The 24182-nt window shown below is 48.5% G+C and overlaps 1 protein-coding gene across 2 annotated transcripts; it reads right to left on the bottom strand.

Annotated features, from left to right (window-relative positions):
- Nucleotides 1-874: 874 nt before the first annotated feature.
- On the bottom strand, nt 875-23863 carry HPF1 (histone PARylation factor 1). 2 transcript variants are annotated; one of them, XM_081237709.1, is made up of 8 exons: nt 23755-23863; nt 20607-20766; nt 18501-18690; nt 17305-17403; nt 10461-10611; nt 5876-5963; nt 2767-2939; nt 875-1126 (listed from the first exon to the last, which is right to left on the bottom strand). In XM_081237709.1, the coding sequence occupies exons 1-8, from the start codon at nt 23800-23802 to the stop codon at nt 995-997; spliced, it is 1041 nt and encodes a 346-aa protein (XP_081093835.1). In that variant the 5' UTR covers nt 23803-23863; the 3' UTR covers nt 875-994. The 2 variants fall into 2 exon arrangements, with proteins under 2 accessions (XP_081093835.1, XP_081093836.1); XM_081237710.1 differs by having other exon boundaries at nt 875-1056.
- Nucleotides 23864-24182: the final 319 nt, after the last annotated feature.

Raw genomic sequence — 24182 nt, 5'->3', positions numbered from 1 at the left:
GGGTTGGCGCTACTGAGGGGCCTGAAAGCCCACAGCCTCACCAGGGGCACCTGATCCTGCCCATCTCCTCGCCCTCTGCCATGAAGAGCCCGGGTCTCAGGTGGGTTCTAAGGAGGCGGCTGACCCAGTTAACTCTGCAGAGTTCTGCGGGCAGGTCCAGTCAGGCCTGCAAGATGGGGGGTGAGCCAGGTGACCTGCGGCTTTCCCACCTTGAACCTCACAAGGGAAACCTCATTAAGGGGCCCTTTGGCCCAATCCACAGTTTGCTGTTATTTTGTGTTTCACTGTGAGCTCTGAGGTTTTAAGGTGAAGGACGTTCTGTCAGGTTGAAGAAGGATCTGGAGCTGGTCAAACACAGCTACCCACAGGCTGTACTGGAAACCCAATGGAAAACTTGAATGGCACCCTGACTGCATACTGTGTCGACACCCTAACGCTGTGTCGATTGTCAGGTACAGACAGAGCCCGAGGGGCGCTGCTGCAAGGAATAAACCTAACGGAGCGAGTGGACGCTCGTGGGGTGAGGCCCGCGTGCCTGCAGCTGCTGTTCAGATGCAGCTGTGGAGGCTCCGGGGTGGGTCCTGAGTCTGCTCCCCTGTGCCCTCCCTGCTGCCCAGAAGCCCAGTGCTTACAGCTGAAGCTTTTGTCACCTCAAGTCCCAGAAACACATTCCTCGCTGCCTATGTGTTAAAGGCTGAAGCAGGACTCACTCCCGGGAGGGGAGGACCGTGTGCTCGCCCACAGGTGTCAGGCGTGACATCCTATGACATCGGAGAGGACCACGGCGGCTACATCCCCTCTTCACACGTGATGAGGGCATCACCACGCACATGCTCTGACTGCATGTGAAAGAAAGAAAACCGGCCACGAGAGCTTCAGGAAAGTTGTTAGCAAATGTTTCCGTCCATTTATTTTCCGTACCCCTTAAAAACGAAACATCCCGTTTCATACTGAAGCTCTGAAATACTGTACGCCCGAGAGCGGCACCTCCCACTCATGCTGCAAGCTGGTCCACGTCCTCTCTGCTTCTGTCTGCCAGGTGAGCTTCAATAATTTCTGCAAAGAGATTCCTCTTCAACAGATTATACGCAAGAGGTAAAAGCTGGCCAGCAACTTTATGAAAATACTGAAAAACAAAAGATGACATTAGCCAGAGGACGCAGCAGGTAATATACTGGAAAAAGCAGTTGCTAACAGAGCCTGCTCCCCACACGCTGGGTTTCAGCCAGCGTCTGCATGACAACAGTGAGTTCTGAGACAGTGCCTGGCACCGTCCCTGGGGCATCGTGCAGCTGTTCAGGACGAAGGGCACTTCTTGAAGGAAACTCCAGAAAACCAAGTAAACACTGCAAGCGTCCTTATTCCCTCAGATACGGTTTATTCACCCCCTTTGGCCCCCAATACGCTCAAATGCCTTTTCCTTCTCGTCGGCGTGTCCCCACCACTTAAGACTTCAGTCACCATTTCCGTTAGCTGGCACCGTCAGAACACGGAGCTGAATGTGAGTTTTCACGTCGCACTGAAGGCCCCCCCGTGTCTTCAGTTCCTTCTCTCCCCACGCCCCGTGTCAGCCTCCACCCCTGAAGTCGCTGCCTCCGTCTGTCAAGGGCCCAGACGCGCTCCGAGGACAAGGGAGGGCACCGCCGTTGGCGCCTGCTGCCGGCTCCACCGTCCCTTCTCCGATGCTGCTGGATTCTCAAGACAACCGAGTTTCTGTGAAGCTGGTCAAGAGCTATTCTGATCGGTCACTGACTCTCTTTGCTGTTAACCACTCTGATTGTTTTTACTGCTAACAGACAGCCCCTACGCGAGGAGTCCCCAAAACAGACTCCCCGACAGTGGTGTCAGCCTGACCCAGTAACTGTCGACCAGAAACGCAAATGCTCAGGCCCCCGCGGGAAGGGAACTCGGTGAGGCCCAGGGGGACTGGGGGGTCGGGGGCGCGCCAGCCTGTGGGGAACAAGCCCCCGGGGCACCCTGACGCTGGTGGGGCGCTGCTCCAGCCCCGCAGTGTCCCCAGGTGACCCTGCACTCCACAGCCTGCACAGTCAGCTTCTGGGGTAAAGGCTGATGCAGGAGCCGCCTGCCCGTGTGGCCTTGAGCACCCGGGGCTCTTTCTGTGCCGCGGGTGACACGGTAGGTGAAGGGAGAATTAGGTGGTCTCCACAGCGGGCAGACGGCCTGGGAGGGCCCCAGGTGGCGCGGAGGTGCGGGGAGCACGGCCCACGCTCACATGGCTATTCCTGGGGAGACGGGACGCAGGCCGGGGCCCCCACTCCGCCCGCCTGCCCGACCCCCCGCCAGCCGCGGCTCAGCGGCCTCCTGCAGCTGCCTTGTACGTTTCTCCTACGTGACGAGCAGGGAGTTCAGGGTAAAACAGCAACTCCTCTACGTTAAAGAATTTCCAGCAAATTTACAGACACCATTGACTCTTCATCCAGGAATTCAAGCACAAGAACAAACCCCCCAAGGAAAGTGAGGTGGAGCCAGGAAGGCGTGTCCACCCCCGAGTGAAGGCACAGCCGTGCACGTGGCTAGTTAAGTCACTTGGGCAGAACATCCGGGTCATTCACCTCGGCCGGAGTACAAGAGGAACTTCAAATAAAAAGTATGCTCACAACATCTGCTTAAAAATCATTTCAAAATGTTCATTTTGAAATTCAAGCTGAATCCATACCCTGCGCGCTGGACTTGCAGACAGCAGTGAGCGGGAGTGTGTAGGTGGGGGGGCGCAGGGGAGGGAGGGGGCGGGGTGTGCTCACTCACGTGGGAACCGTGGCAGAAGAGGTCCATCCCGAGCTCCAGCCCCATCCCATAATCGCACTCATCATTAGCAAACTGCACGTAAGTCATCATTTCCTGAACAGGAGCAAAAGCTTTGAGTCTCTCAGCATCACTGGGGGCCTCCACGATGGTCTTGCAGATTCTCCTGAGACTGGCTGGAAGATCAAGGACACGAGGTTGCCTGTAACCACCACGGTGCAGACGGTAACCTGGGTGTTTCCTCATGACTGTCCTAGTGCAACGGGCGCCTCCTTGGTTGGCACTGTATTTTACAACGGCCATGGTTTTTCTACTTAAGATTCAAGCATAAAAATGGCTTACTTAACAAAAAAGACTTCTTGTATTAGCACAGTGGAACCTAGCTGCAATCAGGAATCACACCAGCTTCCAGAGGTTTTCCCTGGGCTAGTCCAGGGTCCACAGACTATGGCCAAACCTGACCCACCTGTTTCTAACTGCCCTCAAGCTAAGAGTGTTTTCCCATTTGTAAATGGTTGGAAAGAACAAAATATGGAGAACGAGGGATTAAAAAAAATCCAGACAGTAAAGTCTGCTCTTTTTGCCCCCTCCTACCTTACTTAAAAGCCAGAAAAAGACATAGAAGAGACAAGAAATCATTGTAGAATTAAACCTTTACCAGTACTTTTACCAAAGTGGGGGAAAGAAGTGCAGCTACGGCCAAAGTGTAATCCGAGGTGAGAACAGAGAAAACTGCTAACATTTATCTAAATAAAAACGAGTGCTTTAACATCTCTATCTGACTTGGAACGTTTCTCTCCCTGCTTTCGGATGCCAGGGCGCGTCAGCTCCCGCGAGGCACGTGAGAAGGAAGGCACCGAACGATGCCTCATTAGACTTCCTTTCTGACAACCTGGGAAAATCCGATAATGCGGACGAGCTATCCCTCACTCGGAGCAACAGACACGGTCCTGGACGCGGGGCGGCCGTGCCGGCGGGGACGGGGGTCGGTCACGACGGGAACAGCCCCGCCTGGAGCTCGCGGTGCCGCGTTTCTCGCAGGAGGGCCTGACGTTGCACACTCCGCTGACACCAACCACACACGCAGGCTGACGACGCGGTGAGCGTCTGCCAGGGCCTGACCTCGGAACGCGCGCCCCGGCACACAGCCTGCGCGTGAGCTCACGGGCTGCGCTCCGGCCCCGCCCCGCGGCAGGCAGTGCTGCGCTGGACAGACAGCAGTGTCGCGTTTACTGGAGGACAGACATGTTCTTCCACCGGCAACTGCAGCGCGTCGCCTCAGAACCCAAACGCGAGACCGTGCGAGCGCCTCCACGGCCACTGCGCTTCAGTGCCTCTGCTCTGACCCCCGCCGCCCCCGGCGCACGGCCGCGGGGCCGCGGGCTGCAGCTCAGGGGAGTCAGGTCGCCGGCTCGGCGACCACGCCACACTCAGTCACGTCTCAGGTCCCCGCCTCCCGGACGTGAGAGTAAGAGCCGCGCCAAGGCCTGGGCGAGGACTGAGTTAACGCCGTGTACACGTCCCCGACAGCGTCAACCACCACACGATCCAGTGCCCAATAAGTGGTTCCCCCGGGCCGCGTCACAGTGTTGCGTGTCGAGAGCCTCGGGGGAGGCTGGGCAGGAGCAGACTTCCTGTGACCCGCTGGGCCCTGTCACCGTCCACAGACCACCAGCCACATACACCTCCTGGCCAACAAAACAGCGAGACACCAGATCCTGAACTATGTCTGCCACCACTCCTCATTCAGAAATAATCAGACCGCGGAAGGATCTAATGCTAGGATGTTAGAAAAAAGTACAAGTAGCTAAAAGTGACCTTGGACATGAAACCCAGAACCCCAACCAGGGGAGGTAACGGTTTATTCCAGGGCACCGCGGTTTAACACCCACCGCGATCGCTGTAACAAATGCCCTCAGTCTCCCCAACAGGACAGTAAAGCAGCTGCTAAAGCTCGGGGTGGAGTGGCTCACAGGGAGGCGGCAAAGACCAGGGTTTGCCCCCCGCCCCCGGGACAGAGACCCTCTCCCCTCCGGCCTCAGGGGGGCGGTCCAGGAAGGCCCAGCATGTGCAGCGCACGTGCAGCACATCTAATCCACCTTGGCATCACACCAAAACAGAAATGTGGAAGTAATTTTAAGCTATCTAATTTAGCCCACCATATCCGAAACAGTATCATTTCTACACATGGTCAATGTAGGAAAAACTTAATGCTGCTGCAGTTTTTACATCCAAGTGAGTTAAAACCAAGCCAGACTACAAGTTCAGCCCCCCCACCGCGGGGCCCATGTGCAATAATGCTTTTCCCTGGGAGTCCTCCAGGCGGAGGGCAGCTGAGGCCACAGGTCTTTTCTGAACAAGGGAGGGCCTGCATTTTACGTGCTGCGCAGGAGCACCTCTAATTCCCTCTCGCTGTGGGCCCCTCGCCCCGCTGACCCCCAGGGAGCAGGGTGATGAGAAGGTGGTGCCCTCGGGGTGCTCAAGTAAAGGGGGGTGGGCCCGGGGAGCTGAGAAGCGATTTTCGTCCTCTTTTCAACGTGGCAATAAGTAGATTTCGTGTCGTTTTTATACTTACAGATGAAGTAACTCAGCACTGGCTTCTAAAAGCTCAACAGACTTACAAACAGATGAAAGACTGTTCACAAAGCACTATACAAACATGTGCTGTTTCACTAATTACTATATTGTACGTTGTTGGCTACGATGTCAATGGCTCTGAAATAGTTCAGAAAAAGTCACCTAGACCAGAGGTTCACATTCTTTAAACTTGTAAAAATACTCTGTTTTGAGCGCTATCAGGCAAGCAGTGTGCTAAGCACTTACGTGCTCAGATACACCCCAAACATCCCTACGGATGGTATTCACCATTACTACCCGCGTGGCGGGTAAAGAAGACCACGGTTCCGGGTAGTTCAATAACTTGCTGAGGCTACACAGCAGCAAACCCAGCTTCAGTTCAGGCCTCACTGACCGTAGAGCCTGCGTCCTTCTGCACTAAGGGGAGGTGACTGTCCCCCACATGGCACATGTCCTCACCTACTTCTCAACATAAGGAAACCTTTCTCCACATACATTAACACACACGCACATGTTCACGTGAGAAATACGTTACCATCCGTTTCAGGGAGCTCTCTGTATCCCACATCATTTTTATCTACTGGGACAACCAAGCCTGCCCCATGAAAGGTCTTTGTCACGACCTAAATAAAAGGAAAAAACAAAAAAAAACAAAATTTAGTCACCGTAAATAGACAAAAACAACAGGGGGAAAAAAACCCCAAAACAAAGCACACACACAAACCCTCAAGACTTCTGCCAAAACGCAACATTCAATGTCCTTTTATTTCAGTAAATTTGGACCCCAGGGCACAAGTTTAATATTATTTCTTTCCTTTAAAATTAGCTAGAAGTCAAGCACTTGAAGTAAGTACGACAGTGAAACAGCCGGCTTTCATTAGCTGTGTCAGCTGTCTGAGTCTGCGCTGTGCGTCCCACTACAGGAAGCAGGGCGCGGTGTCAGTTCCATCCACGGCCATGGGATCTTCTAGGCAGAGAGCCTGCGGGACTGGGCCCTGAAGGAGAAGGGATGGTTTTCCTCAGCAGGAAGACGTGGAAGGCAGAACTCCTTTCCATCTTATGAAATTCAGGTCCCCCATTCCTACCTAGAAAATTCAGGCTCGTCAGCAAACTTCCCCAAAGTAGGGCAGTTTCTAGTGTTGTGGTGCCCCTCGTGGAGGCAAATAACATAAACCGGTGAGCTTCTCTTAAGTGTTAATTTTCAAAGACAAACAGAGGTCCAAACACAACCCCCATCATAACCCTTCCAGTCTGCGTTTTTCTCTTACACTAGTGGCATTCTTCTTAGGTCTTTCCTGAACAAAACATCTGCTTCCAGTATCTCTCTGTGCAGTCCAGTGACATTCCTGAGGGAAGGACGCTCTCAGTTTTAAGGTCCTCGCCCCCAAGTCTCTGTACCAGCTCTCCACCCTCTCGCTGCTTTCACTGTCTTTCATTAAGCAACACAGGGGACAGGTTATTCCAAACAAGTCCCAAGACAACTGCTCACCCCTTGGGAAAAAACAAATGAAGTCACAGTTATGTTGTATCTTACTCCTGATACCAAAATAACTTGCAGTTGGATTTTAGGATTAAATGTAAAAATAAAACCATAAAACTACTAGAAGAAAAGGCAAATATTTTATATGATTTTGGGTTGGAGAAGGAAAAGACTTATAGACTTGACTACATTTAAAAAAAAAAAATCAGACTTCCCTGGTGGTGCAGTGGTTAAGAATCCGCCTCCCAATGCAGGGGACACGGGTTCGAGCCCCGATCTGGGAAGATCCCACATGCCGCAGAACAACTAAGCCTGTGTGCCACATCTACTGAGCCTACGCTCTAGAGCCCATGAGCCACAACCCCTGAGCTCACATGCTGCAACTACTGAAGCCCGCGTGCCTAGAGCCTGTGCTCCGCAACAAGAGAAGCCACCGCAATGAGAAGCCCGCGCACCACAACGAAGAGTAGCCCCCGTTCACCGCAACCAGAGAAAGCCCGCGTGCCGCAACAAAGACCCAATGCAGCCAAAGGTTAAAAAAATTAACAAAAAAAATCAAGTAAAACCCAAGAACAAAATTAACACAAATTAAATGATGAAAAATATCTGCAATATATACATATAACAATAAAGTTAATAAAGATGAATGTCTTTAAACTATAAAGCAAGTCTTACAAATAATGGAAAAGACTTAACACCCTAATGAAAACACAAGTAATTCTAACCTGATGGAAAAACGGGCAAAGTTCAAGCAGTTCACAGAAATATAAATGGCCAGTGGAGAAATGAAAACGACTTAATGTCCTTTACAATCAAAGAAATGCTGATGAAAACAATGGTAGATCATTTTATACATTTCAGGATGGAAAGACCAAAGGGATTAGTAGGACCAGCACCGGCGAGGACCCAGGGAAAGGGGCGCACAGCCCCTGCAGGTGGGGTGCAAAGGAGTCCAACTCCTGGGGGGGAGTTCTGCAAACAAACACACACACACAATTTTTTTTATACCTGTATAAATTTTTTTAAAAAACCACTTTGGACCTGGCAATACTACATCTAGGAATTTCTTCTAAGGAAATAATCAGGTAAGTGTGCAAATAAAGGTGTGAACCGTTATTTATGGCAGGCTGTCTGCACGTGTGGAGTTTTCATCACCCTAAACTCTGAACATAAACACAGCGCCCTTACGAGGCAGACCTGCCATGCAGCACATGGTGTGATGACCACAGTGCGTTCACAAAGCAGCGCTGACGATGAACGCAAAAGGGAACAGTGATGGCACGGCTGTGACACCCAACAAAATCCATGCCATGTACGTATTTTCACTGATGAGAAATTGTACTAATTGTCCATAAAGAGGTATCAGTTGTTAGTAGAGCATCAGAATCCTAATTGTATTACGAAGAATCAGATTACCAGTTTAGGAAAACCCTGCCCAAGGGTGGGTGATGTCGTGAGGCATCAGAACCAGAGGTGGATAGAATGATGGACCCTCATTTTACAGCGACATTAACTCCATGTCGATTTTAAAAGTGACATCTGGGTACTGGAAGAGGTGAAGTGGCACACAGCCAGCTAGTCAGACAGGGTGAACGGAATGCCAGCTATGAAAGGTGTGAGTTTGGGTCTCAGGCCTGTCATGTAAAATTCTGCACAAGCAGCAAAGCCTCTGCAGACCCACTGCGCTTGCCTGTCAGTCGCAGGGTGGCTCACAAGGACTTCCGGCCAAAGCACTGTAAGGCACGGCTGGTATCAACACACAGATTGTTCGTGTGCCGTGCAGGGCTCCATCATCCTAGAATGCACGTGCTAGTTTCACACGTAAGGACCAAGTCACTAACTCACATGTACTAGTGGAGCTGAGTTGAAAAAATCAGGACTAAACAAATAATTATTCCCTGAAGATCTCACAATAACAATAAAAGAATAAGCTTAGAAAAGGATCTGGAAGCATTATTACCACATGTTGTCTTTGGGAAGATAAAATCACGGTTGTATTAGAAGTTCTTTTTTTCTCTGAATTTGTGTTTACCGGCGATTTTTGTAAGAAAAACAAATACTAAAAAGAAACCTCATGGGGGGAGGGGGCCAGGACAAACATTCCTATGAAACTTAATGTAATAAGTTTAGATTAAGACTCAGATTACATTAGACTCCTATCTATCTACAGTTATGGGGAAGAATTAATGAAGCCTCACCTGAAGTTACTGTTGGTGACAGAATGTGCTGCTGGCAGCTGTTCTGCTCAGAGCAGCTTAGTCTTCAGTCAAGACAAATTAGGACAAATACGTCACAACAGGGTGAGAAATGCTCACCTTCCTACCCTATAAGGTGGGAGAGGCTCCCTGTGAAAACCAGAAAGGTGAAATGGCAATATGAAATCTCAGAGCAACTGAAAAACGCCCCATTGCAAGGAGTTTCATTCAAATGAACAACCTGTTTAGAAACTGCTTCTGATCTCAAGGACTAAAGAAAGAGTTGATAAGACTGCGATTCAGGGACTGTAACTTATCAGAACATCACCCCTGCAGCCGAGTCGAGATCAGAAAAAGCACTGAAGTAGGATTTTCACTAACTAAGTAAGCTGACGTACTTGGCTGCCAGCACTAGTTGACTCCGGGTCATTTGGCCGAGGACGCTCAGATGAAGCAGCACACGCAGGAGACGCTGCTGAGAGGCTGGCGGCCCCGACCCCGGTGAACACCGCCCTCCTTCCCCAGGGTTATTAGGACAGACTCCTACACGATTCTCATTTACCCCAGGGCAGAATTCTTCTAGCGTCTCTATTAACTTACTCTGACAATTATAAGTGAAAAACCCAAAGGATCCAAAACCCAGAAGTATTTGCTGTTTACAAGACCACTCACACTGCAGGCGCCAAGGGAAGCGCTGGTTGGTGGGCTCCATAAGGCAAAGGAGAGGGGCCTCCTCATGCACCATTTCCCGGAGAAGTTTACACACCTCAGTACACACGGCTCCCAAACGCCAACTGCCTGAGGGGCTATAACTATAAGGCACTGTAAGGCAGACCTTTACACATCTACCCCCAAAACACCTGGCACGAAATCAACAGACCTTAGCCATTGAAAAAAGAAAATCAAGCAAATATTATGCAAAAGCCGCTTTCACTCTTCTACAGGAGAAACTGGTAAATCAAGATCCACGAGTGAGAAGGCCTGGCTGAGCTGTGCACCCGCGGCAAGGGCACTGCGTCACGTGACCCAGCCTGGCCGCCCACCTGCAGGACCTCCCGGGCCAGATCCTGGACAGCCTCCGCGGGAGCCCCACAAGGGCAGCGTCCAGCTCTCTCCAGGACAGGGCAGCGAGAGATGGGGAGAAGGTGCAGGTGGGAAGCAGTGGAGAGAGGAAAACCCCCCATTAAACCAGCAAAAGCAGGGGCTTCCCTGGTGGCACAGTGGTTGAGAGTCCGCCTGCTGATGCAGGGGACACGGGTTCGTGCCCCGGTCCGGGAAGATCCCACATGCCGCAGAGTGGCTGGGCCCGTGAGCCATGACCACTGAGCCTGCGCGTCCGGAGCCTGTGCCCCGCAACGGGAGAGGCCACAACAGTGAGAGGCCCGCGTACCGCAAAAAAAAAAAGAACAGCAAAAGCGTCAGAGACGAACAGACATGAATCATACTTCCTTATCTCTCTGTTTCATCTTCACGGTTCTCTGTTCCAGTGAGAACCCCAGTTCTCTGGCTGCTTCTGTGAGTTTCTCATCTATGGTTTTCAAGAGACTAGTTTTCTTTTTATCTGTTACTTCTTTAAGTTTTTTCATCAAAAATAATCTGAAAAAGAAGTAAAAGCCCTCATTAGTACGCAGGCCACCGTGCTAAGCACACAGACCTTGGGAAGTTACGGGGAGCCGAGTTACAGACATCAAACTCCATGCGAGGGAAAGACCGCAGAACCACCACCAGAGCCCCCAGAATCCCGAGCAGGTTCTTCAAGCAAGAGAAAAGCACTATTAATAAACAGCTGCCAGTCACAGCAACAGCAAACAAGATTTATCTGTATTATCTCTGTAATGTCTACAACAAAGACATAGGGTATTACCAAAATGAGGTTAAGCCAAGTTCCTGTCTCGTCGCTTGAGGCTAAGATCGGCGTACCGCCTTGGAGAAGTCTGACGTAACAGAAGAAAAGAGTGTGGAGACACCAAAAAGGATTTTCTACTTTTAAAGAGCCAGAGGACGTTTAGAATACTTAAGCATCAGCAGATTCTTTTCAGTGTTACTTTCAAATCTGCATTAAGATGAATTTAAAAACTATAAAAGGAAAGCAGAACTATTCTATAAGCTGATACAAAAGCACAACCTAGAAGTCCACTGTGCTTCCGTACAATGTGCTGATGACACATTCTGTCATCAACAGTAATTTCTTTAAAAAAAGCAGTTTCCAAAAAAAATAAAATATTTTTATTTAATAAAAATGTTTAAAAAATATTTTTTAAAGGTATGTGAATAGTACAATATATTATTGCCAGTTACGGAAATAATTTTATGTTAAGAATGCTGCAGAGGGTGTGGAGAAAAGGGAACCCTCTTACACTGCTGGTGGGAATGCAAACTGGTACAGCCACTATGTTAAACAGCATGGAGGTTCCTTTAAAAACTAAAATTAGGGTTACCAGATGATCCGGCAATCCCACTCCTGGGCATATGCCTGGAGAAAACCCTATTTCGAAAAGCTACATGCACCCTTATGTTCACTGCAGCACTATTTACAATAGCTAGGACATGGAAGCAACCTAAAAGTCCACTGACACAGGAATGGATAAAGAATATTACTCAGCTATAAAAGAACGAAATAATGCCATTTGCAGCACATGGATGGACCTAGAGATTGTCATACTGAGTGAACTAAGTCAGATAGAGAAAGACAAATATCATATATCACTTATATGTGGAATCTAAAAAAAAGGGTACAAATGAACCTATCTACAAAACAGAAATAGTTACAGATGTAGAAAACAAACATGGTTACCAGAGGGTAAGGGGGAGGGATAAATTGGGAAATTGGGACTGACATCTACACACGACCATATACAAAATAGATAACTAATAAGGTCCTACTGTACAGCACAGGGAACTCTACTCAGTACTCTGTAATGGCCTATATGGGAAAAGAATCTAAAAAGGAGTGGATATATGTATATGTATAACTGATTCACTTTGCTGTACACCTGAAACTAACACAACATTGTAAATCAACTATACTCCAAAAGAAAAAAAAAGACTTTTGCCATCAGAGCAAGAGCGAAAGGAAGAGCTGGACACAGTGCCCAGCTGGACACAGTTGGTCCCCTTCCTGCAGCCACTACCAGGCTGCCAGGAGGAAACCCGCTCCTGCCCACCACTAACATTCAGCAGTTTGCTATGGGCTGGGCGCTGTGGGTGCTATTCTGATCCCCATTTTACAGATCAGGAAACTGAGGCACAGAGGATAATCAACTTACCCAAGCTGACAGAATCAGTGTGCGTGGATTAAAGTGCCACAGAAGCCAAGACCACCAAAACCACGGTCTCATGATTACAGCACAGCGTCACAGTAATCAAGAGGCTCTATCTACAACGACCATACAAAGCACACCGGCGACGCCAGGGCCCCGGGCTGCTGTCCTCACTGTGCTGTTCTGTCCACAGCACCCTTCCTCCCGGGAGGCTGTTGCCTTCATCAGGCCCACGGGAAACACCCTCTCAGAAGACGTCCACGTCTCCTGACGGCCCTCGGTACTGGTCTTCTCATCCTTACCACATTATAGGACCACTTCCGTTCCAGTTTATTAAGCTTTTGTCTCTCAGCTTCAAACCTACAATCCAATACTCTGCTGCAATGTGTACACAGAAACAGCCAGAACATTCTGTGCTGTCCCATTAAACCTAGTGGGACACTGTGAACCTTGAGTGAGTCCTGCAGCGGTCATGCAGAAAACACTGGTTCACTAAGTTATGCAGATGTCCCAAAGAGTGACCCTTTTCACTGTATCTGATTTACTACATTCTATCACAATATGAAAAAACCACATTCATTAATAGTACCACCAACCTCGTTAGCGAAGTCTTCAGGAAGTGAGAAGCTGTCAAGCTCACAAGGGTGGTTACAACTCTCCCCAATTCTCATGTTTGCTTTTGAAATCTTAAATTTTAACACTGGCAACACAGTCAGTTGTTTCCATCGGTTCGTTTGAGACGCCGGCCAAACACTCACGTCAGAGTAACCAGTGTCTGCCAGTCCCTCTCTTCAGCAAAGTGGAAAAAGCTGAGCTCACAACTCGGCCTCACAAGACCTTTTTCCTCGAGACAAACCCTAAGTGTGCAGAAGTGCCTTTTCCGTACCTCCCCTCCCGTCACACAGGACGTTAAGAAGACACGTGCCCAGTGGCAGGGATCTGATCCGCCTTTACTGTGTCATCACGGACCTCCGTAGTGACACCCGCGTCACGTCCCAGCTGTGATAACCCACGGTCCACTGCCCACCAGGTCCACCGCCCCGACCCCGTCGAGGCTCCAGCAGGGCTTACCCGCCTCCACCTTTGTGCTGTTGGTGTGAGAACGACACCCTGTCATCACCCAGAGTTCGCAGCTCACAGGCCTCCTGGGAAGTGGGCAGGCACCCCTGGGGGCCACACCCCACTGTTTGATAGCTGCTGTTTAGTTAATGGCTTTAAACGTGACTACACGTCAGAACCTCCTGGGTTCCTGGTTGAAAGTACCCAGTACAGCAACGGAGGGTGGCAGAGAATGCTGGGGGATGCAGATAAGAGGAAAAGAGACTATTTAGCAGCGCGTCTCGACCCAAGAGCCGATACCCTGCCTGCACGTACTCTTGTACTATGCACCAAGTGTTTTAAATGGTTTTCGGGCCCGTACAAAGGAAGCATTCATTAAATGTTCGTTAAAATGAATGTTCATTCACTTGAAATGAATTTTTTAAACTTAAGAATTAAAATTATAGACATACAGGTTTGAGATCTCTAAGTATATCTACACTTAGATACACCTGGAACATGTATTTTTTTTTTTTCTTTTCCTTTGCGTTACACGGGCCTCTCACCGCTGTGGCCTCTCCCATTGCGGAGCACAGGCTCCGGACGCGCAGGCTCAGCGGCCATGGCTCACGGGCCTAGCCGCTCCGCGGCATGTGGGATCCTCCCGGACCGGGGCACGAACCCGTGTCCCCTGCAACGGCAGGCGGACTCTCAACCACTGCGCCACCAGGGAAGCCCTGGAACATGTATTTTTAAAGAACGTTCCCGAGTCCTGCTCTAGACATGCTGAAGTGAATGAAGCTGAGGTGAAGCTCTTAACCACGAGCCCGGGAGGCTTCCGTGTGTAGTCAGGTTTGAAACCATTAACTAAACAGCAGTGGTCAAATAGTGGTCTGTGGACCCCAAGGACCCCTGAGACCTTTTAGGAGGTTTGTGAGGTCCAAACTATTGCTACAATTATTTTAGGGAAAAGAACAGAATAAAAAGAAAATCATTCCTAATTTTGTTGTCCAACGATAAGTATTTTAAAACTTTCAATCTATCTAGATTTCTCTCCATGTGCATTAGAGGATGTGAAAAGGGAACCAACCGTTCCACACTGCTCTGTTATTTGACCTCTTCACATAATGTATCAACTCCTTCCCAAAACAACAGATCAATATCCTGGTGTTACACTTTATGGACATTTTCTCTTTAGTTACCTAATTTTCTCTAACTGCTGGATATGTATGTTTTTTCTAATTTTTCCTTTTTATAAACAGTCTGAAATATACACAGATATTTATGTGTACCCATCCAAAATTTCTTCAGATAAATAGCTAGAAATGGAATCGCTGATTTAAGGTATACCATATTAGCTGGCAATGTTCATTATCTGTTAAGAAATCTTTGAAAAAATATTTAAACAACCTTATTCCAACTGTTTTCCACAAACGTCTTACCAATTAACACATGTCAGAAAGGTTTCTTATACCCTAACCATCCTTGGGTATTACCATTCTTTAATCTTTACTCATCTTTGCTAGCTGAAATTTGCATTTCTTTGGCTACTATTAAATCTTACACAAAGAGAACTAGTTTCCCTGGGCATAAAAATAATTTGTGTATAACAATTGGTCTGCCTTAAAAGACATTACTGAGGCTGATATAGAAATTGTTTTGATTAGCTGATTTAAGTAAAGTCTCAAAAAAAAGAATACTATATATACTGTAACACTTGAAAAGTATAATAAGCTTTTAACCTTTATGTTTGAGATAAATTATTGGAGGTGCAAAACATTTTTTGTGTGAAATAGCATTAGGTACTCAAATATACTCACTTGCTGGTCTTCACCTAAGTTATAAATCTATTACCAATGTATTTTTGTTTTCTATTTCCTTTTCTGTGTTCTCCAGTAAGCTAAAAAAATACCAGAACGATCTTGCATTATTTTCGATAACAACTGTATCTTTCTCCTTTTTTTTTGTAAGACCACTAGGACTAATGAAAACTTAGTTGTTTTTGCTGTCAGAGTGTTTGTGGAATGATTCACCGAGCATCTACAAGGCAGGTGCTGTGCACAAGAAAAAGCCTCTGCCCTCATGAACTTACATGTTAGTGCAAGAGACAGACAATAAGGAAATAACTTTAGTTGTTTCCAATAAAGACAGCACCAATTTAAATTCAACAATAAATCTGAAGGATGTAAAGAACTATAAATTATAAACAGCAAGCAATGTTTTCTATAAATTTCAGAGTTATCAGAAGAGAAAAAAGAGCCTTTCTGGGACATCTCCCATGCCCTTTAGATACACCAGTATGCACACAGCAGCCCAGCAGGTGCACTGATCAACTTAGTTTTCTGTTTACTGCAAATTTGTGCTATAAAATCACAGGGAATGAAAGTCTTTTAAAAAGTAGGGTAGGGACTTCCCTGGTAGCACAGCAGTTAAGAATCCGCCTGACAGTGCAGGGGACATGGGTTCGAGCCCTGGTCCGGGAAGATCCCACGTGCCGCGTAGCAACTAAGCCCACGTGCCACAACTACTGAGCCTGCATGCCACAACTACTGAGCCTGTGCTCTAGAGCCCACAAGCCACAACTACTTAAGCCCGTGTGCCACAACTACTTAAGCCCGTGTGCCACAACTACTGAAGCCTGCGTACCACACCTACTGAAGTCCACACGCCACAACTACTGAAGCCCACACGCCACAACTAATGAGCCTATGCTCTAGAGCCTGTGCACCACAACTACTGAGCCTGTGCTCTAGAGTCTGTGAGCCACAACTACTGAAGCCTGCATGCCACAACTACTAAAGTCCACACACCACAACTACTGAGCCTGTGCTCTAGAGCCCGAGAGCCACAACTACTGAAGCCCACATGCCACAACTACTGAACCTGCGCTCTAGAGCCCGTGAGCCACAACTACTGAGCCCACGTGCCACAACTACTGAACCTGCACTCTAGAGCCCGCGAGCCACAACTACTGAAGCCCGCATGCCACAACTACTGGGCCTGCGCTCTAGAGCCCGCGAGCCACAACTACTGAAGCCCGCATGCCACAACTACTGAGCCTGCACACCTAGAGCCCGTGCTCCGCAACAAGAGAAACCACTGCAGTGAAGAGTAGCCCCTGCTTGACACAACTAGAGAAAGCCTGCATGCAGCAAGAAGACCCAATGCAGCCAAAAACAAATAAATAAATCAAAGAATTTTAAAAAAGAAATAGGGTAAAAAGGTCACACAAAACATGGTCTACTTATTTTGCTCAAGCCGCCCACTCTTCATTTTATTAGAGTGTCCACGGCCCATCTGCTGTGGCAGCTCCAGATGGTGTCTGTGTCCGTGGGCGGCTCCCTGGCTGGGCTCTGAGCCGCCCCAGCGCTGCCGCACCACCGCCCTGCGCTTCAGCTCATGTTCCGGGTGGGGCCAATGCCCCACCCAGCTGCAGACATGGGGCCCTGACCTCGGGGGGTGGAGGTCCAGCTCCGGCCCCACCCGCACGCAGAGGTCTCAGCCTCCCGGGTGGAGGGGCGGCGGGCAGGGGCCCCCTCTCACCGGCGCAGGTCCTGCCAGACCACGCGGTCCCGCAGCACTCGTGTGGCCGCAGCTGGCACTCCGGCTCCCCAGCGGCCGGCCCCCTGCGATGTGCCGACCGTGGCTTCACCGCACTCAACCTTCCGTCTCAACCACATACCACGGGTTCTCGGAACGAACTCTTCAAGACTGTTTGACCTAAGATGCCTAAAAAATCTTTTGAGTTTGCCATGGGACAAACAAGGTCAAGATTAAGTAATATTTTCATTAAATAGTTAGTTATAAAAGAGGTCTGTTGTTTGGCGAAAAGTTGAAGTGTGGATAAGATGCCTGCAAAAGTCACGTAAATGATCTCCAGGTACCTAATAATTTTTGGTTACCTCATTTCCCCTCAGAGACGGGCTGATACAGTACAAAAATTGTAAATCAATATAAATAGGAGACATACTGAAATAAAACATTTTCTTACTTGACTGCAGCAAACACATTATCTCCATTTTGAACAATTACACAATTTTTCTTTGCTTCATTTGTACCGACAAATACAGGAAGTTCGTCAGGAGAATCCCTGTTTAAGCAAAAGATATTAAAAATTTAGCTGCCCATAATTTGTATTATCAGCAAAGCAGAATTTTAGGTCTATAAACAACAAATTATATCTGCATGTTTCAAAAAATTGCCAATGGATTTGCCAGGTTTAAGCTCTAGTTTTCTTATGAATAACTATGACAAATCTTATTTATATAACGAATCTAAAATTAAGATTCTTAGGACCTAGTTACTTTTATACCTGAATGCAAAGGAAGAGGGAATAAAGCTTGTCAAAAGGAGGTGAAATTATACACAATCATCTCTACCCCAGTTTAACAGTCCGTGAATAAAAGAAAGGTGGAAAAACCAAAAGAAACAGGCCAGAAAGGATCATAAAACATTGACAGCGGAAGGAGCCGGTTCACATCTATAACAAATCCCTTTACTCTACGACTGAGGGAACCGATGGAGACGAAGCGACTGGCCGAGGTCCTGGTGAGGCGGCGGGAAGCCAGCAGACCCAGGTGCCCCAGCTCCCAGCCCCGCGCGTCCATGGCTCCCTGGCTCCCCTGCACCCCTTCTCCATGTCCTCTTCTCCTGGCCTCTCTGTCAGCGCCAGCGCTGCTCCAGGCGGAGGAGCCACCCCTGACCCCCACTTCTAAGAGTCTAAGCTTCCTGCATGTATCATTTAACCCTCCGAACATTCCCGTTAGGCGTGTCTGATGATCACAGGACAGGAAACTGAGTCACAGAAAGTCACTGGCACAGGGTCAGCCAGGTAATAAGGAGGAGAACCAGCCTGCCTCCAAAGCGCGTTCTTAATTCTATGGCCCCTGGAAGCACAAGGCCAACTTAAGTCACAGCAGCTGCTCTAAATGACCTTTCCTAGGCTAAAAGAGCTTTTCTGAACTCAAAAGGAAAAAAACAGTTTATAACTACAGAGGAAAAGCTGGAGAGGTTTAGCCTAACGAGCTCACCCCTCCCAGGGGAGGTTAGCAGGTTAAAAGGGCAGACAGCCTGCGTACCCACCAGGAGAGGGTACATGTCCCTCACGTGGGGTGAGGCCAGTGACCATCTGCTTACACTCGTTACAGGGACGGTAGCTGTATTTTAGGAGAAGAAAAGACCCTTTACCTGAAATACCCCATGTGGAACTCAGTTTTAGAATCTCCAATAATAATGGTCTGGAACTCAGGAGGATCATAGTAAAATCTCCAGTGAAGGTTAAAATTCAGGCTTGCTGACTTTTTCTTCATTTTATGTTTTCCGGCAAGGATATCATAAGGACCCACTAATCGAAGTCCGAGGCTTGCAGAAAGTGAATCTATAAATTAAATATGTTTATTTAGACAGTGCCTTTCTGGAGGCAGACAGAAAATACTGCATTTCATTCAGAAAATATTTCTAAGCAGTTGTCTTAAAAAAGAGCTTCTAAAGGAAAAGAAAGAAGCCTTTAGTTACACGTGAAGATGTTAGTTGTAAATACTCAGTGGAAAAGAAATCAGAGCAATGAAGATGTGGCACTTACATTTAGGATTCCCTCGTACCTTTACCACTGATGACATTTCAAACATTCCTGCTGTTTCTTACTTTGGCCAAAACAAGACTGCTGTGTGTTCCTATGCACTGCAAACCTTTACCTTGTCTCATTACTATGCTGCTGTTGGCCTCAAATATTTGTAGCACCTCCAGACCAAGGGAGAGGAGACAGACAGCACATGAGGACGAACCATTTAACTAAAAGGTGTTTAATGTAAGTATTTCCTTCCCCTTCCCTCCACCTCAGCTAATGATCACTCTCGACTCGTTGCCTCCTTGACCATCCATCCGGCTCACCCTAATCCTGGATGAGCCCACCTTCTTCCTCCATCCACAGATCGGTCATCAAGTCTGTTCAAATGTACACGTTTACAGCATCAGATGGGCCTTCGTGCTCCTCCAAGAGGGAGGCAAGCACTTCAGGCAGGACCTGGATATGCAAGGAGGTGAGGATGGAGAGAGGAAGAAAACTCTTGGAGGAGGAAACAATGTGGAAAACAAGCATGGGGGCAGTTTAATTTCCCCCCATACAGACAGATATAAATATATAGATAAAGGGAGAGATCGTGCTGCTTTGTAGTGTTTTTTTTGTTCTTCATCCTGTCCTCATTTAAATCTTCTGAATAGTTTCTCAGGCTATTAAATGTTTCTTTAATATGTCTACCATTGCTAGGCATTTACTGTTTCTTTTTTATTCTAAACGATGCTTCAGTGAATATCTCTGCTAACACGTTTGTACACATCCATGAGTACTTTCAGAGAAGGTGCTGCACGGTTGCAGTGTTTTGATATACTGCCAAAATTCAGTTAGCTCCCAGTATACATTTTCGTCAGCAGTCTCTGGGACTGCTTCCCCCCACCTCAAGACATTTAAACAGTACAAAAGGGTAACAATGAAAAGTAACTGTAAACAGTACAAAAGGGTAACAATGAAAAGTAACTGTTACCACATTATCAGTTTTTAGTGTTACCTTTTCAGAGAGGGTCTACGCACATGGGAGGTATGTGGGGGGTGGGGGGTGGGGTGTGTGTGTGTGTGTGTGTGTGTGTGTGTGTGTGTGTGTGTGTGTGTGTGTGTGTGTGTGTGTGTGTGTGTGTGTGTGTGTGTGTGTGTGTGTGTGTGTGTGTGTGTGTGTGTGTGTGTGTGTGTGTGTGTGTGTGTGTGTGTGTGTGTGTGTGTGTCTCTCTCTCTCTCTCTCTCTCTCTCTCTCTCTCTCTCTCTCTGTTTTCTGGACCTAAAAATACTAACGGTAGCACATGCCACACTCTCCTTTTTTCTTTTGAAATATTCCAGGCATGATACTTTGTCATCACTTAAAAATCTGCCTGATTCTTTTAAAACTATATATGTCCACTGAAAGATGGGTAACAGATGAGCATTTAAGCCATTTTCTGCTTTTTGTTTCAGTATCATTTAACATAGTTTGGGTTCACCTAACCCTTAAGACAAGTTCCTAGGAGCAGCACTGCTAGGTCACACTAAAAGTCCTGGAACACATAGGAGTATGTGCTTGTTTTCTTTCAAACTCTCATCAAAGCATGCTGTGGAATAATGTACCTTTGCTAGTATAACATTTTATTTCTCTCATTTGAAACATCTTTGGAAAAGTTCCTTTTCCATGAACTGTTTAGATCCTGGGTCCAGTTTCCTACTGTCTTTTCCACTGGCAGAAGCCAGAGAAAGATTCTGGAGCAACTCACCAGCTGGCTGTTCAGGGTCAAGTCCTTCACAGAACCTCCAGAAGTGATAGAAGTCTTCAGGCAGAGAAAGCCCGTAATGACTTTCTGCCTCTTTTCGAAGGTCACTGGGCACGTCGGCTTCACCACATTTACCCTTCTTCTCGGCGACTGCTGTTTCACCCTGAAAACCCACACACAAAACTGTTTCTCCCAAAGTAATGTCAGCAACTTGGACTGCTTAATAATACTGCTCATTTTTGTTCACCCCAACTCTATGAGTTTCCTTTAAAACTCTATACATGGTATTTGAGTAAAATCTGGGGATTCTTTTGGGTGAGGAAAAAAAGAACAGTTTATAATATATAGGTGTCAAGAGGGACACACACAGCAACTCTTTAAACATATTTCCCTAAGATAATGGAAACGCAGAAAACAAAAAACCAAAAAGTATACAAGAAAAGGTAAACAGCAGGAAAAGAGGAATAAGAAAATAGCAGGCTTTGCCCTGTTTTGGTAAACAGGTGTCATCGTGCCTTTCGTTTAAACAGACTCAGTGCCCACACCAGAAGCAAATTGCCAGAAATAACTGGATGCAACGGGATTTACTAGTTAAAACAATGATTTCAGAAAAGGTCGTTTAAGGCCAGACTAGGTTATAAAACTCAGCTCCAGCAGCTCTGCAGTATAGGTTCACCCTGTAAGTATGCTAGGCTTCAGAATGCTTATTACATTTGAGACCTATTCCCACTAGAATAAAACGCGTGGTGGGAGGGGACGCATCTTCAGTCTCGGGAGTGGCCGTACGTGTTGTTCTTTCTGGGCACCTGGATCCTTCCCTTCCTGTCCAGCTATCAGGACATCAGTGCTGCCCAACCCGGAGGTACCTGCCCCCAAGGGGACACGGTTAGCAGTTTCTGGAGACCTTTTCGGTTGTACAAACTTGGGGGGGGGGTGCTGCTGGCGTTCAGTGGGGAGAGGCCAGGGATGCTGCTAAACAGCCTACAGTGCACAGGAGAGGCCCCTTAACAAACACCTATCTGGCCCAGATGTCCACAGGGGTCACGACTGAGAAATTCTAACCTGATGTTTCTCATATTCACATTCTTCCAGCAGGCTCAAGTTTATTGATGTTATTTTGGGTATCGTTCAAAGTCTGCAAAGTGTATTTATGAACCAGATGACATATACAAGAATGTTCTTGATGGCATTGTTTTACGAGTGGAAAACAGGACAAGTGAAAATGCCTGTTGACAGAATGGTTACAGGACTTTCAAACGATGGAATATTACGCTTAGTGCAAAGGAAATAGAGCCACACACAGTATGGATCAATCTTAATAATATAATGCTGAATGAAGAAAAACGTCCCAGAAGATTATATGCAGCATGATAGCCTTTTTATGAAGTTCAAAAAATACTGTTCAGGCATCAACTCATGGGTGATAAAGCCATAAAAAGAAGACAGAGGAAAACAAACAGTTCAGGATCGTAGCTACACCGAATGGGGTCGACAGGAAGGAGTTAGGCAGACAGGACAGGTGAGCAACATGAAGATGGAGCGCCACGGTCAGCCTTTCAGCGCTTGGCCTGGGCAACAGCCTCACAGGTGTCTGTCGTATTATTAAACAAATCAGGTAAAACAGGACCATGACCAAGAGTAACAGTGTATCACGCCAAGGATTATAACATGTCTATATGAGGTCATAAAAAATTAAATTGAACAAGAAGGCTGTTCAAATATGGATCCAAAAACCGATGGTGATAATAGCAAACAGTAATACATGTAACAGTAAAAACAGTAAGTAATAGCTACTTGTTATGCACTTACTATGGTGCCAAGCCACTGTGCGAAACTCCTTCTATGGATTAACTCATTTAGTCCTCAGAAATTCCTTATGAGCTAGATTCTGTTATCCACATTCTACAGACACGGAAACTGAGGTTAGCTGACTTCCCCTGGGTCCCCAACTAGAAAGTGGGAGAACAGGCATCTAACCCCAGGTGGGCTGGCCCCCCAGGTGGGCTGGCCCGCTGCAAACACACAACAGCAGGAGCATGTCAAGTCCTGACCCAGCCTCCCCTCTGTGTGTATGCCCGCCTTTGGTGAGACTTCCAAAGACTGGCTCAAACTTAAGATGTTAGAAAGAAGAGCTTTAAATCTACCTTGCCGAAAGGCAGTGTTGCATAATGGTTAAGCTGCCGTGGTTGATTCTTGACTTTTCCCATTTCCAGCTCTGTCGCCTTGGGCAAGTTACCTAACCTCTCTGTGCCGTTCTCTCATCTACAAAAAAAAGGCCTGTGTAGTACCTCTATCACAGGGTTGTTACAAGGAATAAATTATTTGTAAAAATACACAAACAGTGCTAGCACAGAATACATAAATGCTGGCTATTACTGTTGGCCGTAGTCTCTGTAGACGCATCGTAGTTTTTGATGCTTTATTTCTAAGACTAACACTCTGGCAAAGAAGTTCACTGCCCTTTCAGAGGGAGAAAAGGGTGTTTTCAGCTCTGCCTGAGCTCACACGCTGGCTGCATCCCCAAATCCCTAATAACTAGAGTTTAGGACGGCTGGGCCCTTCAGGGGCTGCCCTTATCCTTAACCCTTCCGCTCCTGGGGAGCGGGGCCGGGGTAAAGAACGCCCAGAACGCGGCCCTCCTGCACCGTCTCTCCCCATCCAGCTGACAGCGCAGCCAGAGGGAGTTTCGGAAACCTCTACTTCTTTCCTGCTTGACTCCCTGCCGCTCTTGCAGTGGAGACAAAACGTGTGAGGTCGCAGGAAAGCCTGAGCCGACGCCCCTCCGTCCCCATCCCGGCCTCCCCGCGGCCGAGCTCGGCGCTACGCCCGGCCACCCCTCCGCCGCGTCTCCCGCCTTCGGGGACGCCCTCCTTCCGGGGCGTCCGCGGTTCTTTCTACACTCGGCGGGGCCAGCCGGACCAGAGGCTTGGGGGAGCGTGCTGTGGGGGGACCGGGCTGAGTCAACCCGCCCCCCCGGGGGAGGGCTCCTGACTGCGCCAACCCGGCCCCGGGGGAACCCCGGGATGTAACCCGCCCCGGGCCCGCCCCCGGGAGACGCAGGAACGCGAGGCGCCGCTCTCCGCTCCGGCTGGGGGCAAACGCGCCGCGCCGCCCTCAGTCCCGCCACCGCCCTTGGACCTCCGCGCGGTACCTGCGGCCCCTCCGCGCCGGGCCTGCGCTTCCCGCCGCCACCCACCATCCTGTAGCCGCTGCAAGAAGCCCGTCCCGCCGAGAAACCGTGCGCCGCCGACTGCTTCCGGTTCAAGGGCGACCAATCACCTCTCCGCGCCCCGGCGCACACAAATATAGGGAAGGGCCCGCCCCCACAACCGAGCGCGCGGCCGAGGCCCCGCCCACCCGGCCAGCCTGGCAGGTGTTCCCTTCGTACGCGCGTGCGCGTCCCGCGGGCTGAGCCGCCTGAGCTTCTCCGGGGGCACAGGGACCCCGGCCCAGACTCGGACGCTGCGGAGGTCCCCTTCCTCCCCAGGCCTTCACTGGGGCAAGGCCGGTGCTCCTTCGTCTGTATTCATTTAAAAGATTCCTCTTTCTGCCCCTCTTGCCCAGTCCTGATTCATCTTT

The sequence above is a fragment of the Mesoplodon bidens genome (assembly GCF_964165515.1).
Source record: "Mesoplodon bidens genome assembly, chromosome: 6".
In the NCBI taxonomy this organism is placed as follows: domain Eukaryota; kingdom Metazoa; phylum Chordata; class Mammalia; order Artiodactyla; family Ziphiidae; genus Mesoplodon; species Mesoplodon bidens.
The sequence above is the reverse complement of the archived record's forward strand: the minus strand, read 5'-3'. Positions and strand labels throughout refer to the sequence as shown.

Excerpts from the sequence above, each read along its gene's own strand:
- HPF1 (XM_081237709.1), bottom strand. The coding sequence starts at position 23,802 with ATGGTGGGTGGCGGCGGGAAGCGCAGGCCCGGCGCGGAGGGGCCGCAG. Across the intron at positions 5,964-10,460 it reads TGAAACAGAGAGATAAGGAA|GTCGTGACAAAGACCTTTCA; the intron begins GTATGATTCATG and ends CCTTTTATTTAG. Across the intron at positions 1,127-2,766 it reads TCTTCTGCCACGGTTCCCAC|TATTTTCATAAAGTTGCTGG; the intron begins GTGAGTGAGCAC and ends TTTGTTTTTCAG.